General features: G+C 45.0%; 1 protein-coding gene across 3 annotated transcripts; it reads left to right on the top strand.

Moving 5' to 3' along the window:
• Window positions 1–7278: 7278 nt before the first annotated feature.
• Window positions 7279–22109, top strand: LOC135089719 (uncharacterized). 3 transcript variants are annotated; one of them, XM_063985694.1, is made up of 5 exons: window positions 7279–9670; window positions 9771–9866; window positions 9945–10028; window positions 10120–10283; window positions 20874–22102. In XM_063985694.1, the coding sequence occupies exons 1-5, from the start codon at window positions 9487–9489 to the stop codon at window positions 20988–20990; spliced, it is 645 nt and encodes a 214-aa protein (XP_063841764.1). In that variant the 5' UTR covers window positions 7279–9486; the 3' UTR covers window positions 20991–22102. The 3 variants fall into 3 exon arrangements, with proteins under 3 accessions (XP_063841764.1, XP_063841763.1, XP_063841766.1); XM_063985693.1 differs by lacking the exon at window positions 20874–22102 and having other exon boundaries at window positions 7282–9670; window positions 10120–14378; XM_063985696.1 differs by lacking the exons at window positions 7279–9670; window positions 9771–9866; window positions 9945–10028; window positions 10120–10283 and adding an exon at window positions 20571–20718 and having other exon boundaries at window positions 20874–22109.
• Window positions 22110–23182: the final 1073 nt, after the last annotated feature.

Raw genomic sequence — 23182 nt, 5'->3', positions numbered from 1 at the left:
TGAGAGAAAGTAACACAAGAAAACAACAAAGAAAGCTAAGAAAAAGAAAAGAGGGTAGACAAAGAGAAGAAAACAGAACAGAACAAAACAGAAGAAAGCTCCAAAGCAAAGAAGAAAAGAAAACACGAAAAGAACAGAATGCAGAATAATATGAAAGAAAGAGGAAAGAGAAAGAGGCGGTGGAGATGAGAGAGCAAAAGAAATAGAAGAAGAAAAAGAAAAGAAGAAGAAGAAGAAGAAGAAGAAGAAGAAGAGGGTGTACAAAAGAAAGAAAAGAGGAAAAAAGAGAGTTTGGTAAAAAAGATAAAAGAACAGGAAAAGAAAAGGTGTATCATCAAAGAAGAAAAAGGAGGAATAAAGAGGATTTTGTAAGAAAGATGAGAAAAAAACGGGAAAAGGGAGAATATGTCAAGGAAGAATGAAAATATATAAAAAAAAAAAAAAGAGAAAAAGTGAGAAAAGGGGACGATTTTTTCTCTATTTCAGCTTCATAATATTCCAGAAGCGTTTTTATTCTCTCAGGTATAGTATACTCGTAAGTGTCCTCCTCCTCCTCCTCCTCCTCCTCCTCCTCTTCTTCTTCTCCTTCCTCCTCCTCGTCTACTCACACGGAAGGGAATAAGATGAATAATAAAGCGAGCAGGAAAGATTTTGTTAACTCTGCTCCCTTCGTTTCCTGTTTCCCGGAAAACTATAATTGTTTCAAGAATTTAGTTTAATTTATGATGATCAAGCGGATTTTTTTTTATTTCATTTTTAGTAGTAGTAGTAGTAGTAGTAGTAGTAGTAGTAGTAGTAGTAGTAGTAGTAGTAGTAGTAGTAGTATACGTTGTTGTTGTTGTATTATTATTAGTAGTAGTAGTTTTTTGTTCTTGTTTTTTTTCATTATTGTTGTTGTTGTTGTTGTTTGTTGTTGTTGTTGTTGTGTTAGTAGTAAGTAGTAGTTCTTATTCTTCTTGTTCTTGCATTGTTGTTTATTGTTGTTGCTATCGTTGTTGTTGTTCTTCTTCTTCACAATTATAATCACAAATCAACAACATCATTTCTACATCTCAAGAATATTCCCAAAAAATTACCATCTCACTAAAAAATTATATTAACACGCGACCTTCACTTCTCTACCATTCCTCCAATACCAGCCAATCACACGCCGCGGATACCATCCTGTCGACTAACCGAGGTTATAAATAGAGACTCACCTGAGGGTATGTTTTTAGTGTACCCCCGGCAGCCGTAAGGGGAGGATGGGAGGGGGGGAAATATGACAGGTGAGGATTTACAGGTATACTTTGATGAAGAGGCAGAGAGGGGATGGTTGGAGGGAAAAGATGAGAGGAAAATTTCATATATTTAAGGAAGGTATTAATGAAGCGTTCAGGTGATAAAGATGCACCTGGTTAAAGCTAGAGGAAGTAATGAGGATAGAGGAAAAGAAAGTTAAAGAATCAAAGTAGGCGAAGATAAAGAGGGTAAAGGGAAGGAGAAATGATAATTAAAGGAAGGTATTAATGAACCGCACAGGTAATAAAGACACACCTGCTGTAACTAAAGGGAGATGAAAGGAAGTAATGAGGAAAGAGAAAAACGAAAGTTAAAGAAACGAAGTAGGCGGAGATAAAGAGGTAAAGGGGAGGAGAAGTGATAATCAAACAGATAAAGAAAAAGTTAGAGAGGAGAGAGACAGGAAACACACGTACATATCAAGTATTCAGTAGCGTAGAGTTATCTCATTTTCTCTCTTTTTACTCACTACGAGGGGAGAGAGAGACGAGGGAGGAAGAGGCAACCAGGAACGAGAGAAATTCCTGACGTGTTACTGAAACTCTAACGACTGGGAAACTGTTTACTGAGAGAGAGAGAGAGAGAGAGAGAGAGAGAGAGAGAGAGAGAGAGAGAGAGAGAGGAGAGAGAGCAAGCATAAGGAAATTGCAAAACAGAGGAAAAGACAACACGTAATGAAGAATAAGGGAAAATTAAAGAAGAAAGAACAAAAAGAAATGAGCAGGAGGAGGAAGAGGAGAAGGAGAAGAAGGAGGGAAGAGGAGAAAGAAAAATGGAGGCGGAATGAAAGGAATGAAACGGAGCGATAATTAGGAAGGAGAGGAGAGAGAGAGAGAGGAGAGAGAGAGAGAGGAGAGAGAGAGAGAGAGAGAGAGAGAGAGAGAGAGAGAGAGAGAGAGAGAGGAGGACACGTGGCTGGCCCTTTCGCCCCACCATCCACCCCCTATCACCTCCCCCCATCACCTCCCCCATTACCCGCACATGGAGGGATCCCGGGATACTGGAGTTACTAGGAAGACCTGGGGAGGGGAGGGAGAGGGGGAGAATGGAGGACATGTGCCGCCCGCATGGTGGTTCGTGGGCGTGGGTTGATTGTGGGCGGCGGTAAGTTGACAGCAATTATCACAGAGGGGAGGGTTAATAATAATTGAAGCGAAGAGGAAGAGGGGGGAGAGGAAAGAGAGGAAAAAGGAAGAGGGGAAGATAAAGATTGTCTGGTGTGAGGGGAGGGAATATATAGGAAGAGATGTAGGGGTGACAATGGTGTGTATAGGGGCGAGAAAGGTCGTGTGTGTGTGTGTGTGTGTGTGTGTGTGTGTGTGTGTGTGTGTGTGTGTGTGTGTGTGTGTGCCAGTCGATACGTGGTCGATATTTGTCCACGTAAGAAAGATGAAGAGGAGGAGGGTAGAAGAAGAGGAGGAGGAGAGGAAGATAAAGGAGAGGAGCCCCTTAGAAGTGGGGAGGAAGTGAAGGAGAGACAGCGCTAGCCTCTGTGTGTGTGTGTGTGTGTGTGTGTGTGTGTGTGTGTGTGTGTGTGTCCATGAGCGTGGCCTTGTGTGAGTAGTGTACGCACACGTGTAGATTCTGTAGAGCTATTTATATTCTCAAGGGATTTTAGGTCTTATTAATATGGGGCCGCTGAAGTAGTAGTAGTAGTAGTAGTGGCAGTAGTAGTAGTAGCGAGTAGTTGTAGTAGTAGTTGTTTGTAGAAGTAGCATTTATAACTTCTTTCTTCTTCCCCTGTTACTTATTATCTACTTTACGTCTTGTATTCATCTACTTACAAAACAGATACAAGAAAAATACACTTATAAATCAGTTAACAATTACCTTGAATCACTCCACCACTTGTACTTTCACTCACTCTTACTCACCAACGTACTATACATAATATCAACTTTACACTAATTACAATCCACGCACACACACACACACAAAAAAACACACAAAAAAAAGAAGAACTGACAAGAGAACTGCACTTAAACAACACACGGCCACTTGTAAACAAACACAGGGGGACAGAGCAACACAAACACAACACACTCCCATCCATTCCCTCACACACACCACACCTTTACCCTTTCGTCTCACCTGACTGTATATCACTCTGTAAATAATTAAATAATCACACAAACATTTTCCTTTCCCCCCCTCCTCCTTTTTTTTTTCCATCATCTGTTATTCTCCCAATCGCTCCTTTACCTTCTCCTCCTTTCCCCCTTCCTCACCCTTCGTCTCCCTTCCTCTCCTTTCCTCTCCCTTTCCTTTCTGTCTCGTATTTCACTCTCCTCCATCTGTTATGTGTCTCTCTCTTGTGTCTATATATTTCTACCTGCCTCTCCTCTCCCTCCTACCTTGCCCCGCCTACCTGGGCCAAAATGAGGTCGTTAATCAAAGGTGCGCGGCCAGTTGCAGAGAGAGAGAGAGAGAGAGAGAGAGAGAGAGAGAGAGAGGAGAGAGAGAGAGAGAGAGAGAGGAGAGAGAGAGAGGGAGAGAGAGAGAATACTACTTTATGAAAAAAATCTTAGCCATATCGAGAAATTTGCAGAGAGAGAGAGAGAGAGAGAGAGAGAGAGAGAGAGAGAGAATTTACCCACACATTACTTTCCTACCAAAAAAAAATGGATAAAGTTGCTTTACTTGGAAAGAAATTAAATTAAAAGTTTTCAAGTAAAATATGCAGAAGGTGGAGGAGGAGGAGGAGGAGGAGGAGGAGGAGGAGGAGGAGGAGGAGCAAGAAGAAGAAGAAGAAGAAGAAGAAGAAGAAGAAGAAGAAGAAGAAGGAGAAGCGGAGAAGGAGGAGGAGGAGGAGGAGGAGAAAGAGGAAGAGGAAGAGGAGAAGGAGGAGGAGAAGGAGGAGGAGGAGAAGGAGAAAGAGTAGTAGGAGGAGGAGGAGAAGGAGGAGGAGGACAAGAAGCGGGGAAAAAAGACAGGGAGAAAGGATTGAAACGTGAAACTGGAGAGAGAGAGATAAAAAAATAAATAAATAAAAAGCATACAGAAAAAAAAAAAAAAAGTAAAGTCGCGCGGGACGCTACGGGAAAAAAATTCATGATGAAAAATAAAACTGCGAGTAGAAATGTCCAGACGAAATGTTTATATTGAAATGAAGTCAAATGAAGGATGAAAAAATACGAGAATTATTAGTTAAGCGAGGAATGAAAAGGAATACGAAAGAAAATTGAAATGCAGAATTAAAATATTTAAATGTAGATAACAATAAAAAGATTTTATAGTTTAGATGAGAATAATGATAAAAAAAAAAATAATAATAATAAAATGACGAAAGAAGAAAAACTGAACTTTATAAAGGAAGTGAACTGAAAACAAAAGTAAAAAATAAAACTAGTACATACATAAGAAAAAAAAAGACAGAATAAATAAATAAATAAACTATAAATATAGCTGCATTATGTTCCACTCAGCCATCAAATTACATTGAAATTGTCATTTAACTTTTAAAAAATTAAAACACTAAAAAAACTTTTTTTTTATTGATTATTTTATTGATTGATTCTGTATTAATATTCTTCTCGTACTTTTTCATGATTTAATCATCTGTAAGATTAGAGGAACATTTTTATCTATTTATTTATTTTTTCATTTTTTTTATTTGTTTTTTTTTTTTTTTACAGGTCCAGACCTTAGTTAAAAGGTACCTTAATTTTAAAAAATTTTATCTGATAATTGGGATGTTACTCTCTCTCTCTCTCTCTCTCTCTCTCCTCCTCTCTCTCCTCTCTCCTCTCTCTCTCTCTCTCTCCTCTCCCTCTCTCTCTCTCTCTCTCTCTCAGACTAATCAAACAGACATTATAAAGATTACTGACCCCATTACCCAGCTATTGTTTTTTCATAGCTACCTCCAGAATCCTTCTCAGGCCGGCACCCTGGCCTCCAGCAGACACCTCACAAGCTGTCTCACTTCTCAGGCACAAGACCCACGGGCACAAATAAGACTAATACCTTATATAAATACAAAGAAAGGATGAGCATGTCTTACTACAGCCATTAACACTTACCCATATACCTAAAAGTGAAACAAGTACATCAAATAACATGATAATTACACACACACACACACACACACACACACACACACACACACACACACACACACACACACACACACACACACACACACACACACACACACACACATTACATCATTACATTCGCATTAAGAAAGTTAATGTGATAATCCATTTTCATCTGCGAATTTTTAATATTATTGTCCGAGGAAAACAAAATGGTGGTGGTGGTGGTGGTGGTGGTGGTAGTAATGGTGGTAAAAGTGGTGGTGGTGGTACCATTAACATTCTTTAATTATCAACATAATTTTGTAAGCTCCATTCTCTCTCTCTCTCTCTCTCTCTCTCTCTCTCTCTCTCTCTCTCTCTCTCTCTCTCTCTCTCTCTCTCTCTCTCTATGTTGCAGTAAGTAAAGGGAAAGTGTTAGTGTGGGCGTGTGTGTAGGCAGCAACACATGGTCAGAGAGAGAGAGAGAGAGAGAGAGAGAGAGAGAGAGAGAGAGAGAGAGAGAGAGAGAGAGAGAGAGAGAGTTCGGTACACGCCGTAAATCAAATAAATTCGGATAAAGACATGAAAAATTATGCACGAGAAAGAAGAAGAAAAAGAAGAAAGACAAATGAACTGAGAGAGAGAGAGAGAGAGAGAGAGAGAGAGAGAGAGAGAGAGAGAGAGAGAGAGAGAGAGAGAGAGAGAGAGAGAGAGAGAGAGAGAGAGAGAGGGTGCCAAAAAAGAATACAAATAACCACATGGTAACCTTAAGAGAGATGAAAGAAAACGGGAAAGGTAAAGTATGTGCCAGAAATATTTAAAAAAAAAAAAAAAACGAAGCATAGGTAAGAAAAAAATAAGAAATGAGTGAAAAAAAAAACGTAAAGAATTGGATGAATAATAGGAAGAAATACGTGAGCGAAAGCAAAAAAAAAGGGTGAATAAATTAGAGAAAACAATGGCTAAAGAGAACGAAAGATTGAGTGAAAAATCGATTTAAACTGGTAAATAGAGAGAGAGAGAGAGAGAGAGAGAGAGATAGAGAGAGAGAGAGAGAGAGAGGGTAGCTTGGGCAGTAGTGAGTCATCCCACTTACTTCTGCCCCCATCATCACCACCACCAACACCACCACGACCACACGTCAGGTGGAGGCGGGGCAGGTGGAGGTGACGTAGGCGCGATAATGTCCACCTGCTAAGGTCAGAATCACTTAGCATAGGTAAGGGCAAAGAGGGAGACGATAGTGAGGGGAGTGTGGGGAGGGGAGGAAGAGGCGGTATTTATAACTCTCTCTCTCTCTCTCTCTCTCTCTCTCTCTCTCTCTCTCTCTCTCTCTCTCTCTCTCTCTCTCTCTCTCTCTCTCTCTCGCTTTAATTTCACCTCTCGTCGTGCCTGAGTGAGTGATGTGCTCCTCCCGTCGTTCATCAGGTGAGTAGTGGAACGCATCGGGTCCTCGCCTCGCCTCTGTTTGTTCACCTTGTTCTTTACGGGCAAATTCTGAACCTTACCTGGGCCTTATCTTGCTTGCCAGTAGTTGGGAAATTGCCATGGGGGTCGCCCCCCTAAAAAGGCTTGCCGCTGAGGTCCCCATTGCATGGGGACCTCAGTGGCAAGCCTTTTTAGGGGGGCTCGACCCCCATGGCAATTACCCGGAGTGGCAATCCATTTCAGGATGGAGACCCTGACTGTAAATAGAGTGTTGGGGGATGGGAGAGGGAGGGAGGGGGGGGGGAGGGAGGGGGGGGAGGGGGGGGGAGGGGGATCCCACCCCCACCCCAGGAGCGACTCTGATGGCATGCCATATTGTGAGTGTGGGGTTGATCAAGTTGCAATGGGGAAACCTGACAGCAATTTTCCGTAGACTTCAGTGGCAGTCCATGACAGGATGGAGACCCAGGCTTGGGAAAGGGAGGATGGCGATTCACGACGGCAACACCAAGGGGTTGGGGGGGGAGGGAGGGGGGAGGGACGGTGACGGCGACACTGACGGAGAGGTGGGGGGGGGCGTGCGTCCTTATCCTTCGGCGACGATGGAATGACTAAATGAATCAATGATGGTGGGTGGAAAATAATTGAGTGAAAGGAGGGGGGAGGGTGTGGACTGGCGGCCAGACGTGGAAGTCGCCACACACACGCGTGGCTAGGGGACTGTGACGGCAATGCCGTGTAGGTCGCCCTTTCACGTCCCCCCCCACCCCCAACCCACCCACCCAGGGGCGACTCTGACGGCAAGCCATATTGCGATGTTGATCCTGATAGCAATTTTCCATAGATCCATGCTTGGGAAGGGGGGGGTGATTCACGACGGCAAACACCAAGGGGGGGGAGGGAGGGGGGAGGGACGGTGACGGCGACACTGACGGAGAGGTGAGGGGGCGTGCGTCCTTATGCTTCGGCGACGATGGAATGACTAATGAATCAATGATGGTGGGCGGAAAATAATTGAGTGAAAAGGGGGTGGAGGGGGGGAGGAGAGGTGATGGGGGGGGCTGGCGGGCAGACGTGGCAGCCGCCCGCCACACACGCGTGATTAGGGGGACTCTGACGGCGCCTGCCATAGAAGTCGCCCTTTCCCTTTCATTCACGGAATCCTGGAGGGTGGGATGACCGAGTGTTGCCATCACGCGTTCCCTCCGACATCTCAATACATCCCCTATGGTCAAGGTCGTCGCGACTGCCGCACGAGATCCCGTTACCTGTCCATCCTTTTTACCTGGAGAAAGCGTCTGTGACGGCCAGGGCGGAGCGGCGGCCTCTTCCACTTTCACCGACCACCAGCGGCATGGCTGACGTAATACTTATGTCGGATGGCGGTCTTATTACTATCATTATTATTATTATTATTATTATTATTATTATTATTATTATTACTATTATTATTATTATTATAGCCGACACGTGCTCCCTCCGATATCTCAGTACATTCCCCTATGGTCAAGGTCGTCGCGACTATCCACGTCGTACCGCCATAATCTCCAGTCTGCCGACGTATATATGTCATGAAAAGGTAAAGTTTAAAGTCAGTCTGTTAGTTGACAGGGTTTAAAAAACATGTCATTGAGAGATAGTGACGATATATACGTATACCTATCTTCTCTTGCAGGTGGTAGGTCATTTCCCAACAACACAACAACAGAATTTGAAAACAGAATCTTACCCATTCATTTAGACACCGGCAGGGATTATGAAGTCGGCCTGTGTAATATTTTATTCCCTAAATATTTCTACTGCATTGCGGAAGGGGATCCAAATTCCAGTATATCGTTCTATGGTCGGGTTAAGCAGTCAGACTTTGATATGTATGAATATAATATGTATACCTATCTACCGGAAAGGAATATCATCTCCAATTTTACCGATAAGAACATACCGGCCATAACTAAGGCAATTAATGGACAGATAGTGAGAGAACTTCAAGCAATCTTGAATGACTCCTTTAAGATCTATTTCCCTTACTCGGATATCATTTATTATGACCGCGACTTGGAGCGGGTCGTTGTGAATAACGCGATTGTCCCTCCTAATGACGATCGTATTTACAGTGATATAAGTATAAAATTTGCATCGCATATAGCTCACATTCTGGGTTTCAATCCAAATTTTCGCTACACCGTCTACTTTCAAAGATCTGGCGACGGCATTTCATCTTCCGACGCCAGCGAAGCTTCCTCCTCATCACCCATAAAATTATTCGCTCAATACGTACCGCGAGCTGATGCAGGGACGGATTATATGTACGTTTATACCGACATCATTTCCCCCTCGCGATTTGGCAACCAACTAGTTAATATATTAGACGTCATACCACTCCCCGGCGACAGCACCAGTAAAGGTGCGAATTCAATTACGTATAAACCACTTTCTGCATCAACTATAGAGAGTGTGGCCATCAAAATTGCTAATCAAAGAGGCAAACCTATTCAGTTTGAAGATGGGGAAAACAGTGTTACTTGCGTGTTACATATAAGACCACGTTAACTTTGCGTCTCGGACGTAAAATTTTGAAGAGAATCGATCAAGGTGGGATAATGGGTGGAGTGGAGGATAATGAAACAGGCAGGTGTTGCCTACTTCCGAGTCAAGGCACGCGCCTCGCGACCATCTGCGCGGGAAGCTTCAGTGTTTCCCCGCGCGGCATGGCGGCCGGGACAAAGTGTTGACAATGTTATAGAAAAAAAAAGAAAAGAAAATGGGTGTTCACTGTGGAACAGCAGAGGCGCGGATTTTATGTGAAGTGTGTGGGAGATGGCGCACTAATCCATCCTGCCCCTCATGTGTGGAAGACCAGTGTGATTTATGCGAGCGGTGTGGACTTCTGTTTCCACATCCACCGCCAGAACACACCTGCGAAGTTGGCAATCCTGCTTCTTCTGGTAAGCATTATTACTTATTTTGGCGGGAATGTATAATAATAAAGATGAAATGACTGTCAATCTTTACAAGTTTGAGCTCTGAGCACATCTTCCTGTACAGGCTCACACTCGATTGAGGTTGAGCAGAACGCCGGCGTAGAAGGCCCACGTCGGCGGACGTCACAAGGCGACATCCCACGCGGAGGCGGGGGAAGAGGTGAGAAAAAAAAAATACTACAAATAATAAAGCAATAAATACGGTGCCACCGCCACTACTAATATTCTTTTTTTTAAGACTCGCCACGGCCGGGACCGAGTGGATTATCGGGGAACGTATTCAATTCTTCCGAGACTTCAAGTCCTTCACTACCTACACAAGGTAAATATCAATTCAATAATAATAATAATAATAATAATAATAATAATAATAATAATAAACTGTCGCTGCTACTTCTATTTTTTCTTCCCAGACACGCCACAAGCGGAGGCGGACCACGATGAGCGCAGCATGGCAGGAGAGTCGGCGGATGCAGACCTTGACGAGCGCGGGATGCCGGAAGAGCCGCGGTTAATTGACTCGAGGGAAAATTTTATGAGGAGCTTCACCAGACATCAATATGACATACCTGATCATGTAAGCAGAGATCCACTCGGTCTACTTACCGAATACAGGGAGTTCTTTATACGGGAAATTAGATCATATTTCACGTCACACGGCTCGCCATTCCCCCCCACCCTGAAAATATTTTCACACATTTCTCTGTTACTAGTGAAATTCTCTACCTTAGGCGAGGATGAACATCGAGTCATTCATATTGCTTTTAGAGCACGACTGATCACCTATCAAGATGTGCCTGACCTTGTTGATTTATGGATCCATCAGCTGAACAGTCGGCTGGAAAGCCTTACCAGCGAGACTGAAGGATCTGGTTTTATCATTTCAAGAGTACAGAATTTTTTCATCAACTATTGCTTGCATGTCGCATGTAGTGGCATAGGAGATTATGTTGCTTATCCTAGAGGCGTGCGAGGAGGGAATGAAATTTTCAATCCTGATGGCCGACATTCATCCTGTGTTATTCAGTGTTTGGCGGCTTTCAGACTTCATGCTCGAGGTGTACCTTGGAAAAGAATTCCAAAAATATTACGGAGACGGCATGGCGGAGAGAAATACGTCACGCGCGGAAAAGTAGGCAGTCCAGTGACTTGGGAGAACTTGAGTCAGTTAGAAAGGTTAAATTGTCTGTCTCTGGACGTTTATACACTGACAAAAAGCGGTGAGATATACTATTTAACATTATCAAGAAAAGGCTCGCGGAAGTATAAAACTGTAGTCTCACTCCTTTTACTAGGTGGAAAACATATGACGCTCATTAAAGACGTGGAGAAGCTGCACCGGAAATTGACGAGAAGCAGTCCCACCCCAGAGGGTCATCAGTTTTGCAAAGTATGTTTCAGCTCAGTTCCCAAGTCTGTCAGTTTGAGCGATCACGAGTGTCACTGCGACTTCACTCAAACTCTTCTCTTTCCAGGTGACGGTGAAAAAGTAAAATTTAAAAATTTTGCCTACACCTATCAGCCTGCATACTTAGCATTTTTTGATTTTGAAACTATGATAAAACCTAAGGAGAATAGGAGTGTGATAGCTGAACATGACCCAATTGGATACTCGTATCTCATCATCAATAGGCATGGAGATGTCGTGGAAAAGAGAAGTTATTTCGGTGAAGATCCCGTGAATAATTTCATTGATAGCCTATCCAATGCTTGGGGAATCATCAAGGAAAGTGTAGTTAGCTATCCAATTAGCATGTCTGCGGAGGATGAAGCCCACTTCAAACGTCAGCGTCACTGCGAGCTCTGCCATCAACCCTTTAATGTGAAAACCCCACCTCATAAACATCACGACCACTCATTACCACAAAATAATTACAAGGGGGCTTTGTGCGCGCGATGCAACCTCCAGTGTCGTGACATGAGGAAATATCTCATCACTCTGGCACATAATATGAGCTTTGACGTCTCCTTAATCATAAAAGACCTTCACTTGCCAGAGTCGCACGTGGACATCCTTGCCAAGTCAGAATCGCATTTATTGAAAGTAAGGATTAAGGAATTGCAGTTTCAGGACACGCTTTCCATTATGAATGCTGGCCTCGGTCATCTCGCTCAGAGTCACGTGCAGGCGGGCTATAGCACGCGTTACGCCCAGGAAATGGTGAATTACCTCCCCGAGGATGTAAGGCGTGTAATTTGCACTCAAAAACAGTTTCTTTGTTATGAGTACATCACCGACCTTGGCCGCTTAGAAGATCGACAATTGCCACCTCGTGAGGCATTTTATGACACGCTCAAGGGGAAGGCTCTGCCACCTGGAGAATATGAACACGCTCAAAGCGTGTGGAGTATGACATCCTGCCGCACTTTAGGCGATTACATAAGACTGTATTGTGAGATTGATGTGGGATTATTAGCCGACACATATCTCAAATATAGATCATACCTGCATGAATTTTATGGGCTGGACGTGTCACATTACGTGTCACTGTCTTCTTATGCTTATGACGCTTTTTTAAAGTCGACAGGCGTTCAACTTGATCCACCTTACGACCCTAACATGTATCACCTGATCAAAAGAAATGTACGAGGAGGCTTTGTAACTTGCGTCAGGCCACACCTGCAGTCAAACCACGAACCCGACGGTGGACCCGGCACCTATGTGTTCTATCTGGACTATAATTCATTATATGCAAGCGTTATGTGTTCCCCCCTGCCTATGGGTGACATCAAAAAGCTTTCTCAGTCAGAGATGGATGATTTTTTTGAAGTTGGCATCCAGAATCATGCGACAGATGGCGACGTCGGTTACTGGCTGCATTTAGACAGCTGTGACGTTTCCCCCGACGTAGCTCGGATCACGGACGAGTTCCCTCTGTGCCTCGCACACATGACTATTACAGAAGATGACATCTCACCGTACAGTAAAAGACTGTTAGAAGCTGAGGGTCGTAAGCTGGGGAGGAAAAATCGTAAACTCGTGGCCAGTCATAAGGGACTGAAAGATCATCTCATCAGTCTGGAATTGCTGCAACTTTTACTCTCACTTGGACTGGAAATACAATGTGTTCATGCTATATATAGGTTCAGACAGGCTCCATACCTGAAACCTTTCATAGAAAGGAACGTCGCTCAGCGTAAAAATGAGACGTGCGCCATTAAAAATCGCATTTGCAAACTGATGTCAAACGCAGTTTATGGTAGATCCATGTTATCTGAAGTGAAGTATGGCCTCCAGCAGAAATTAGTGACAAAAAGAAAGTCTTTCCTGAAGTATGCAAGAAATCCATCCTTTAAAAGGGTCCACCAATTAGGCGAGGACCGAGTCATATGTGTCAACAGTAAGAACACGATTAAAATCAGGCAGCCAAATTACTTGGGATACCATATTTTAGAAGTGGCAAAGAAGTACATGTACAACTTTTGGTATCGTGTCATCAAAGCTAATTATGGGGAGAGAGCTAAATTAGCTTATGAAGATACTGACAGTTTCATTTTCAGTCTGCACATACCTACAAACTTAAATGATGAACTGAAACATGGACCCATGGCAAATTTTCTCGACACCAGTAACTTTGCTTCAGATCACCCGTGTTTTAATGGGGAGCGGAAGGGTCAACTAGGCTTGTTGAAATCTGAAACCGGATCCACGCTCATCAAAGAGGCGATTATATTAAAGCCAAAGATGTATTCGCTGCTGTTGGAAGATGACAAGCAAGTATCTCGAGGTAAAGGCATTCCAACTCACCTTCAGCAAAATATATTGCATCAGCAGTATAGGGAAACACTTAATAATGTCGCATGTGGGATGGTGGATTGCTATAATATCAGGAATGTGAAAGGACAAATTTGTACCACTCGTATGCGAAAGCGAACGTTGTCACATTTTGACGACAAGCGCTTTCACGTCGATGGCTATACCTCAAGGGCGTATTATCACCCCGACAATGATCCGCGGGAAAGAGATGTGGAGAATGAGATGGAAGAGGAGGTGGCGGTGGATGTGGGGGAGGTGGAGGTGGATGAGGAAGAGGAGGAGGAGGAGGAGGAGGAGGAGGAGGAGGAGGAAGAGGGGGAGGAAGAGGGGGAGGATGGGGTAATGAGTGGTCTGTGGCGTGATCGGGAGAGACTTTCCGCGGCATTATTCACATCATGATTAAGGGGTAGAGAAAGAGAGGACGCAGCTGCTAGCAGACACCCTTCATGTAATGTAAAAAAACATTTGCTCTGACCACGTAGGCTAAGGAAGAGGGGGAGGTGGAGGATGGGTTGTGTCGTGATCGGGAGTGGCCTTCCATGACATTATTCACGTCATAATTAAGGGGTGGAGAGAGACCGCGGCCGCCAGCAGCTGCCATTCATGTAATGTAAGAACATTTGTTTTGAGTATGGAGTTAAGGAGAGGAATGAGGAGATTGTTCATGTACTGTAAGGACATTTGTACTGCCCACGTGGGGATAAGGAGGATGAGGAGGAGGAGGTAATGTAAGAACATTTGTACTTAGGTTAAGGAGAGGGGGGAGAAGGGGGGAGGTTGAGGAAGAGGTGTGGGTCGGGGGAGATCCACGTCATAATTAGAAGGCAGGGATGAGGATGCAGCTGGGAGGTTAGTTATGCTGTTACCTACATGACCATGTAAATAAAGGTTAAGTAATAAATACTGTAAACATATCGTAGCGTCTTTTAGTAACCCTCTGAACTTAACATGGACAAGACATTTAGCGAAGAGATGCTGAATCTCTTCAGATATCCTGCACGCATAATTATTGCAGGTTATACAAATTCCGGCAAAACACACCTCTGCAATAAAATTATAGAGAAATATCAGCATGGATTTAACAGAATTATCATTTGTGGCGTCTCATCGCATTCGCTGCAGCAGAATTCCCCTTTTCAAGATAAGGTCGAAGTGCATGAGAAAATTATTGATCCCGTGATGGATGATAACAGTCCATACGCCGACCCGCAAACGCACACACTCCTGATATTAGATGACAATTTCCTCACGGCTGGCAATTCTCAAACGATAGCAGAGGCTTTCACCAAAGGGAGACATAAAAATTTGTCAGTTATAATGATAGCACAGAATGTCTTTTTCCCCGGAAAGTATGCTAGAACGATAACTTTAAATGCCTCACATTACATTCTTATGAAAAACAGAGATATATATCAAATTGAATGTCTGGGCAGGCAACTTTATGGAAGGGAGCGCGCCAAACACTTTGTGGAAATTTATAAAAATGTCGTGCTTAGACGAGATCACGGTTATTTGTTGTGTGATTTATCCCCGAACGCACCCGAAGAAATTCAACTGCGCACGAATATTGTGGATGAGTCACCCTGTGAGAAAGTCTATCTGCTATGAACGCCGTTTTGGACGAACTTTACCGGGATATGACGAATCCTGCGGCTTTAGGAGGTGTGCAAGCACTCTACAGAGAGGGGAAGAAAAGGGATAAGAATCTAACACTCCGCGATGTGAGGGCATTTCTGCAGGGCAACCGCACTTATACGCTTCACAAGCCGACACTGAAACGTTTTCCGCGACGAAAAATTCTCGCTCCTAAACCGTCCGTCATTTTAACTTGCGATTTGGCTGATTTTGCGAGGCTGCACAGACACAATGGCGGCGTCCGATACATCATGTTTTGCCTGGACGTTTTCAGCAGATACTTGAAAGTGGCAACGCTGACAAGTAAATCCGGACACAGTAGCCTGCAAGCGCTGAAAAAAGTTCTAGAGTCGGGGAGTTTTACAGGCGTGTCGCGTCTTTTTACCGATCAGGGATCCGAATTTTATAATCAAGCAGTGAAAAAATATCTAACTTTGAAAGGTATTACCTTGTATTCCAATTACTCGCGTGAAACAAAGGCGAGTTTGGCAGAAAGGGTCATCCGAACCATAAAGACAAAAATATATAAATATCTCACGCAGAACAACACACTGACGTATATTAACGTCTTGCCCACCCTAATAAATACGTACAATCACACCCCACACCGCGGTTTGGGCGGCAACCAAACGCCGGCTCAGGTTCACCACCTCCGCGAGCTGTCACAAGTCAGGAAGCAATTTAAACGAATGTATTTAAATCGGCCAAGGGGAAAGAAAGTTGTCAGTCATAAATTAGACGTGGGAGACATTGTACGCTTGCAACGTGCTTCCCGAACGCAATTTAAATTCAATAAGGGTTATACCGTCAACAATACCGAGGAGCTTTTTAAGATAAGTCGTGTGGATTACTCACATAAAATCCCTATTTATTTCATAAGGGATTTGGCGGGGGAGGACGTGACCGGCGCTTTCTACAGGGAAGAATTAATCAAGTCCTCTCTTCCCTCACATTACCAGGTCGATATATTACGATCGAAGGTCGAGCGAGGTAAGAGAAAGTACTTCGTCCACTGGCGTGGGTACCCAGATAAATTTGACAGCTGGATAGATGCGGACGACTTAGTATAAGATATGGATGAGGAAAAACCATTGATATTGAAGTACAAGGATTTGGTTTTTCTCCTCTCGCACGTCACCCCTAAATTGCGGAAGCAGGTCTTGCAAAGTTTGAATAAGCGCGAAGTCAATTGCATCTCGGAAATATTCGCCAACTTTTTGAAGAGACGCCTGACGGACGACGATACCATCATTAACCGCCTGAAAAAATTCAAGAGTGATATTCGCACTGTAGCCTTGAAGAAGACGCCCGTGTACAAGAAGAAAGCGATTCTAATCTCCAAACGAGGTGGTAACATATTGGCCGCGTTACTCCCGATAGCCGTGTCGGCAATAACAAGTTTACTACAGAGATGAAAGAATATTGTTTAGTTCCCGTCTCAGTTGCCGAGAGGTGTAAGTTTAAACCGACCGACAGCACAACTCAGCACCGATTCACGTCAAAACAAGTCAAGAAAAAAAAAAAAACTTCACTTCCGCTACCGGCCGCCGCCCTCCCCGACGCCGCCAGCGTGACGCCACCACCACGCGCACCTGTCAATCCACCCTTGGATGATTTGATTCGAGTTGCCGTTCCTCCTTCCTTTAGAGAATATGGTTTATCTCTCTTGAAATTATTGGAGGGTAAACCTGGGATTTCATGGGATGAGCGCGGTAACTTACTTCCACCATTTTCTGGCATAAGCGTGTTTGATCTCATACGAGTACTCGGTCACGAAAAGGGGGCCGCGAAAAGACTTTCACCCGATAAGCGTCCATTATTATCACTGCTACTTCGCATGGCGCAACTCCCCGCGGATGCCATCAGAAATACGACTCAACGAAGTAAACTGATAGGTGGCGGGGTCGGTGACATCTGGGAAGCATATTAAATGAGAAAGCTCCCCATCTTACTCTGTAAACGAGTAAGTACATCAATAATACATGAGAGCACGTGTTAGGCGCGTCAGGGGTGCAGGCCCACGGATGGATAATTGATGAGGGTTATGGTCAAAAAAAGGTTCACCCCCCCCCCTAACCCACATCCCCTAATAAATAATACGTTCCCCGCCCTCCATCCCTTCCCACCAACAAAGGAAAAAAAAATAACACCTGCGTCAATTTGAATGAATAAATTCTACTACGCAGAAGGTGTAATATCGACCAATACGTGTGAATAAAGGTCTGCGATGACACATTTCCCCCTCACTCCCCTCACAGAGGGTTCAACGTGTGGATCAGCCCTCCAATTACTCGTCAAGATGAAGGTGGTCGAGGGCAAGCTGACCGATGGCATCTTCCGCGACCGCCGCTGTTATATCATTTATTCAGTAAATGCCGTCTCCACCGAACCGAGTGGGATTGCGCGGGATCTCAAAACGATTTACCCATACGAGAATACACATGCAGCTAGAAAGAGACTCTACTCGCTTCATCGGGCCACGGCAGACACGAGAGATGACCCAGGACGTATCATTATCCACGCGCCTCCCACAGGAAGCGTAAATCTCCCTCACCTGGTGGCCTGCGTGACTCAGTATGGTTGGGGCGAGGCCGTCGAGGGAAACGAGAAGGCGCGACAGGCAATCGCGACGTCGAAGGATTTGCCTTACGTGGAAGGACTCAAGATGGATACAAGCGTGAATCGACGTCAACACTTCCAGAATTGCCTGAAAAAGATTGCCCTGCTAGCCATGGCGAACGCTGAAGTAGAGCAAATTATTATCCCGGAAGGACTGGGATGTAGAGGTCGCTGCCAGGATGAGTGGAAGAATAATTACCTGCCTATGGTGGAAGGGCTGGCGCAGCGACTTCAACCTTTTGGAGTTGAAACTATTCTGGTGAGGAAGTCTGAATAACTATATCATGTAAATTTTAAAATAAAGTTGATGTGTGTTTGACAAATCGAGTATAAATGTATTCCTTAATTGGGGTGACCGTTATTATTTATTTTGATCATGGCGGGAGCAGCATATCAGACAGAAATAAATAGCCGGTGATTATGCTCGACGTCTTATTCATGACGTGACAACCATCATGACGAGAGCGTTCACACCTCCCACTCGAGCGGAATACGACTTGCTTTTTACGCAAAGCAAAGGTGGAGGCTTAGACGACATTCGGGTTTTTATTCCACCCCATTCAAGAAGAGGTGGCGGTCTATTTTCCGTTTTGAGTGGCTTTGCTAAAAGAGCAATTCCCTTTCTCATGCGCACTGTAGCACCCGAAGCGCTCCAAATGGGAAAAGGTTTATTAACAGATGTTTTAGAAGGGAAGCGACTTCGCGAATCATTAAGAAATAGAGGTGTTGCAGCCGTGAAGGGTGTGGGGGAAAGGATAGTTCGAGGCGGACGAGTAATGAAAAAGAGGAAAGTTGGAGTCGGAAAAAAAAAAAAAAAGAGAAAACCACCAACCAGGCAACTGAAAAGAAAGACTTGCTATAAAGCAGATATCTTCAATATTTAGCTTAGTCGCAAAGATGACTCATTACGGTCCGGATGTGCAGGGTGGAGCGACCTCCACCCCCCTGAGCAATTATCTGACGGCCGTGAGTGAGAACTTTCCGCGGGTGAATCGCTTGCATACCATCGAATCGTCAGTCGCTGCGAGGGGAAAGTTGGACGTATTACCCGTTAATTTAGATGCAAATGCTAATAATCATGCGGGGATCAACGATCCTTACATTGAATTTAGACTGCCTGGTATTCCAGGGCAATTTTTGGATCTATCAACGCTGTCTCTAGAATTGCGAGTTAGCGCGACGAAGGCAGACGGCGCGCCACTAGACGATGGCGATCACGTCGTTTTTAGTAATGGTTTGAATAATACGATGTTTAAGTCATGCGCTTGTTATTTTAACGAACAGCTTGTGGAGTCATCCTCTTTGTTCAACTATCACGCCTTCATTAAAATGATTACAACAATCCCTCAGGATAAAATTGACTCTATCGGTCGCGTCGCCTTCTACCATCGTGATTATGATGGATCAAAAGGCATAATCAATAAATTTGATGAAGACTATTTCACGGGAGGGAATAAAGACGAGAAACAAATGATGAAAGATTGTAAAACGCACGGCATTTCGATGACTGCGCCTTTGTTTTCGGATATATCAAGTCTGGACGCTTATCTGCTTGACTCTGTTGATGTGAGAATTCGATTAGAATTGGCTAACAAAACATGGATTCTTAATTCACACCAAGATGCCAGCAGTTTCAAATTTAAGCTCGAGATGGCTAAGTTATGGGTTGACCGCGTCACGCCACATCCGCCCGCCTTAGAATCGTTAAATAACTCCTTGACTCGAAATCCAATGCAATACACTTTTAATAGAACGCTCAATAAAACGTATGTGTTAGCCGCCAATCAAACGTCTTTGATTGCCGAATTACCTTTCGCGCAAATCATACCTCAAAATTTGACCATGGCAATAGTTGATATGGACAGCTTACAAGGCGTAATTGATAAGAATGGTTTATATTTTCAACACGCCGATCTGTCACATGTACATATCACCGTGAACGGGGCGACCATTTATAACGTTCGCAGCTCTTTCCCGCATCACGCGTCAAAATTGTTTTACACGACCCTTGAGTCACTAGGATTGGACACGCGTAATTCCCTAACATTTGATGCATTCAATAAAGGTCGGACAGTATGTTTCTTTAACTTTGTGACGGAGGACGTGCACAATGCCATCCCTCTGGATAAATCAGGAAATCTAAGAATTAATCTGTCGTTTGCCAAGGGACGTAATCACAACCGCGTCATAATGTTTTTCGCCGACACTACTGGCGTCATAGAAATTGATCATTATCGTCACGTTCGCTGCATTGTCCGCGCATAAGCCGTCATGAATGCACGTGAAATACAGGCCGGTCTAGCAGGCATCTTGGGCGATCGAGTTTATTTTTTAGGCTGTCACGATCATCGCCATGTGACAGATCTGATAAATCTTGCCAGAAAACAGGTGAAGCCATGCGTTTTCATTCTAAATACATTGAGTGACTCAAAGACCATGGGCCACTGGATTACTGTTTATCTTAATTTTCAAAGTCAGACCATAGGCTATTACGATAGCTATAACTTGCATCCCAAATACAATTCCGCTGTCTTACATCATTTTATGCAAACTTGTCCACATATGAAAATTAGCACATTAAATTATCGACTTCAGGGGTTGAATTCCCTCGTGTGTGGCATTTATTGCATGTTCTTTTGCCTTCTACTGAGTTGGCATACATTAAAACGTGCAATGTGCATTATTCACGCCACCTTCAAAAAGCATCAATATCTATATAATGACAAAAAAATTACTCGTATGGCATACGTAATATTTCGTAATATGCCGCATTGCATGCCTACGTTTTGCCCAGCCGGCAGCCAGGCGAGATGTCGTAACATCTGTAAAGCGGTAATAAGGTAGATTGGGGGGTGGGGTGGGGGTGGGAAAGGGGGTCAATATGGGGTAATTGCTGACGGATAAGCGTCACTTCGCCATCACCTCTCAACCCAGTCGGACGTCGAAGCCTCATCTCCAAGAATGGAGCAAGCTAACAAACATTTCATCTTGAGAACTGCGGGTGAGTACGCCATTACCTTGCACGGCATCTGACATCTTCACCATTGTAAATTACATTAACGTTCTTTGCCAATGAATAAGAAGAGGGAGAGTGGGAGGGGAAATAAAAACTTTTCCATTGTTCTCATCGTTTTTTTTTTTTTTTGTCTGTTACAGAACGCATCTCTTTCCGCTTTGATATCTATCTGGGCGATGCTGGGGGTAAGCGAAGCCGTGCTGACCATGAGGATGTCAATGTGGAGAAAATGTCAGAACCTGCAAAGAAGAAATTGATCTTTAGTGATGACGACATGTCGCCACTGCCGGCCAGCCCACCTCCTGACGCTCCATCAGGACAGGAGTCGCAACAGCAGCAGCCGACATCGCAGTCGATTCCGCCACCTCAGGAGTCGCTGATGCCACCTCCGACCGAAGCACAGCCGCAACGGTCAGATGAGTCGACAGTAGGCGGCAAAGAGGGTCAGGAGGTGAAGAAGAAGTCGCAGGAAAACAGAAAAAAAAAAAATATTCCCCCTAACACGCCAGAGGACGACAGCACACCAAAACTCCCCGTTGCTCCAGCCGCCCCTCGTAAGAAGCTGGTTCCTAGAGTTATTAAAACTACGCCCGTCATTGACAGCGATGACGATGATCTCTTCGCCTTCAATTCGCAAATGTTTTGAATGAAAGAGATGTATTTGCCCTAATAAGCAATGAGCTGTATTTGTCCTAATAAAAATAAAATGTTCCATCGACTCTGCATAACCTTTCTAATAATAATAATAATAATAATAATAATATTAATAATAATAATAATAATAATGATAGTAATAAGACCGCCATCCGACATAAGTATTACGTCAGCCATGCCGCTGGTGGTCGGTGAAAGTGGAAGAGGCCGCCGCTCCGCCCTGGCCGTCACAGACGCTTTCTCCAGGTAAAAAGGATGGACAGGTAACGGGATCTCGTGCGGCAGTCGCGACGACCTTGACCATAGGGGATGTATTGAGATGTCGGAGGGAACGCGTGATGGCAACACTCGGTCATCCCACCCTCCAGGATTCCGTGAATGAAAGGGAAAGGGCGACTTCTATGGCAGGCGCCGTCAGAGTCCCCCTAATCACGCGTGTGTGGCGGGCGGCTGCCACGTCTGCCCGCCAGCCCCCCCCATCACCTCTCCTCCCCCCCTCCACCCCCTTTTCACTCAATTATTTTCCGCCCACCATCATTGATTCATTAGTCATTCCATCGTCGCCGAAGCATAAGGACGCACGCCCCCTCACCTCTCCGTCAGTGTCGCCGTCACCGTCCCTCCCCCCTCCCTCCCCCCCCTTGGTGTTTGCCGTCGTGAATCACCCCCCCCTTCCCAAGCATGGATCTATGGAAAATTGCTATCAGGATCAACATCGCAATATGGCTTGCCGTCAGAGTCGCCCCTGGGTGGGTGGGTTGGGGGTGGGGGGGGGGACGTGAAAGGGCGACCTACACGGCATTGCCGTCACAGTCCCCTAGCCACGCGTGTGTGTGGCGACTTCCACGTCTGGCCGCCAGTCCACACCCTCCCCCCTCCTTTCACTCAATTATTTTCCACCCACCATCATTGATTCATTTAGTCATTCCATCGTCGCCGAAGGATAAGGACGCACGCCCCCCCCACCTCTCCGTCAGTGTCGCCGTCACCGTCCCTCCCCCCTCCCTCCCCCCCCCCAACCCCTTGGTGTTGCCGTCGTGAATCGCCATCCTCCCTTTCCCAAGCCTGGGTCTCCATCCTGTCATGGACTGCCACTGAAGTCTACGGAAAATTGCTGTCAGGTTTCCCCATTGCAACTTGATCAACCCCACACTCACAATATGGCATGCCATCAGAGTCGCTCCTGGGGTGGGGGTGGGATCCCCCTCCCCCCCCCTCCCCCTCCCCCCCCCCTCCCCCCCCCTCCCTCCCTCTCCCATCCCCCAACACTCTATTTACAGTCAGGGTCTCCATCCTGAAATGGATTGCCACTCCGGGTAATTGCCATGGGGGTCGAGCCCCCCTAAAAAGGCTTGCCACTGAGGTCCCCATGCAATGGGGACCTCAGCGGCAAGCCTTTTTAGGGGGGCGACCCCCATGGCAATTTCCCAACTACTCTTGCCATGAATCAGAGAGAGAGAGAGAGAGAGAGAGAGAGAGAGAGAGAGAGGGAGAGATGGTGAGGAGTTGTATAGATAAGAAAATGCAAAGGAGGGAAGTTTGTAAATATAGCTTACAGAGAGAGAGAGAGAGAGAGAGAGAGAGAGAGAGAGAGAGAGAGAGAGAGAGAGAGAGAGAGAGTTATAAGAGCACGTTGACAACCGTTTCATGTGTTTTTATCTTTTTTTTTTTTATGTTCCTCTCCGTTTGACATCATTCCCGTTTGTCGTCGAGATAACGATGTGTGTGCGTACGTGGAGCACACACACACACACACACACACACACACACACACACACACACACACACACACACA

This window comes from Scylla paramamosain, chromosome 33 (assembly GCF_035594125.1).
Source record: "Scylla paramamosain isolate STU-SP2022 chromosome 33, ASM3559412v1, whole genome shotgun sequence".
NCBI lineage: Eukaryota > Metazoa > Arthropoda > Malacostraca > Decapoda > Portunidae > Scylla > Scylla paramamosain.
The sequence above is the reverse complement of the archived record's forward strand: the minus strand, read 5'-3'. Positions and strand labels throughout refer to the sequence as shown.

Coding starts and splice junctions, on each gene's coding strand:
- LOC135089719 (XM_063985693.1), top strand. CDS start 9,487: ATGGGTGTTCACTGTGGAACAGCAGAGGCGCGGATTTTATGTGAAGTG. Junction 9,867..9,944: donor ACGCGGAGGCGGGGGAAGAG/GTGAGAAAAAAA, acceptor CTTTTTTTTAAG/ACTCGCCACGGCCGGGACCG. Junction 10,029..10,119: donor TCCTTCACTACCTACACAAG/GTAAATATCAAT, acceptor TTTTCTTCCCAG/ACACGCCACAAGCGGAGGCG.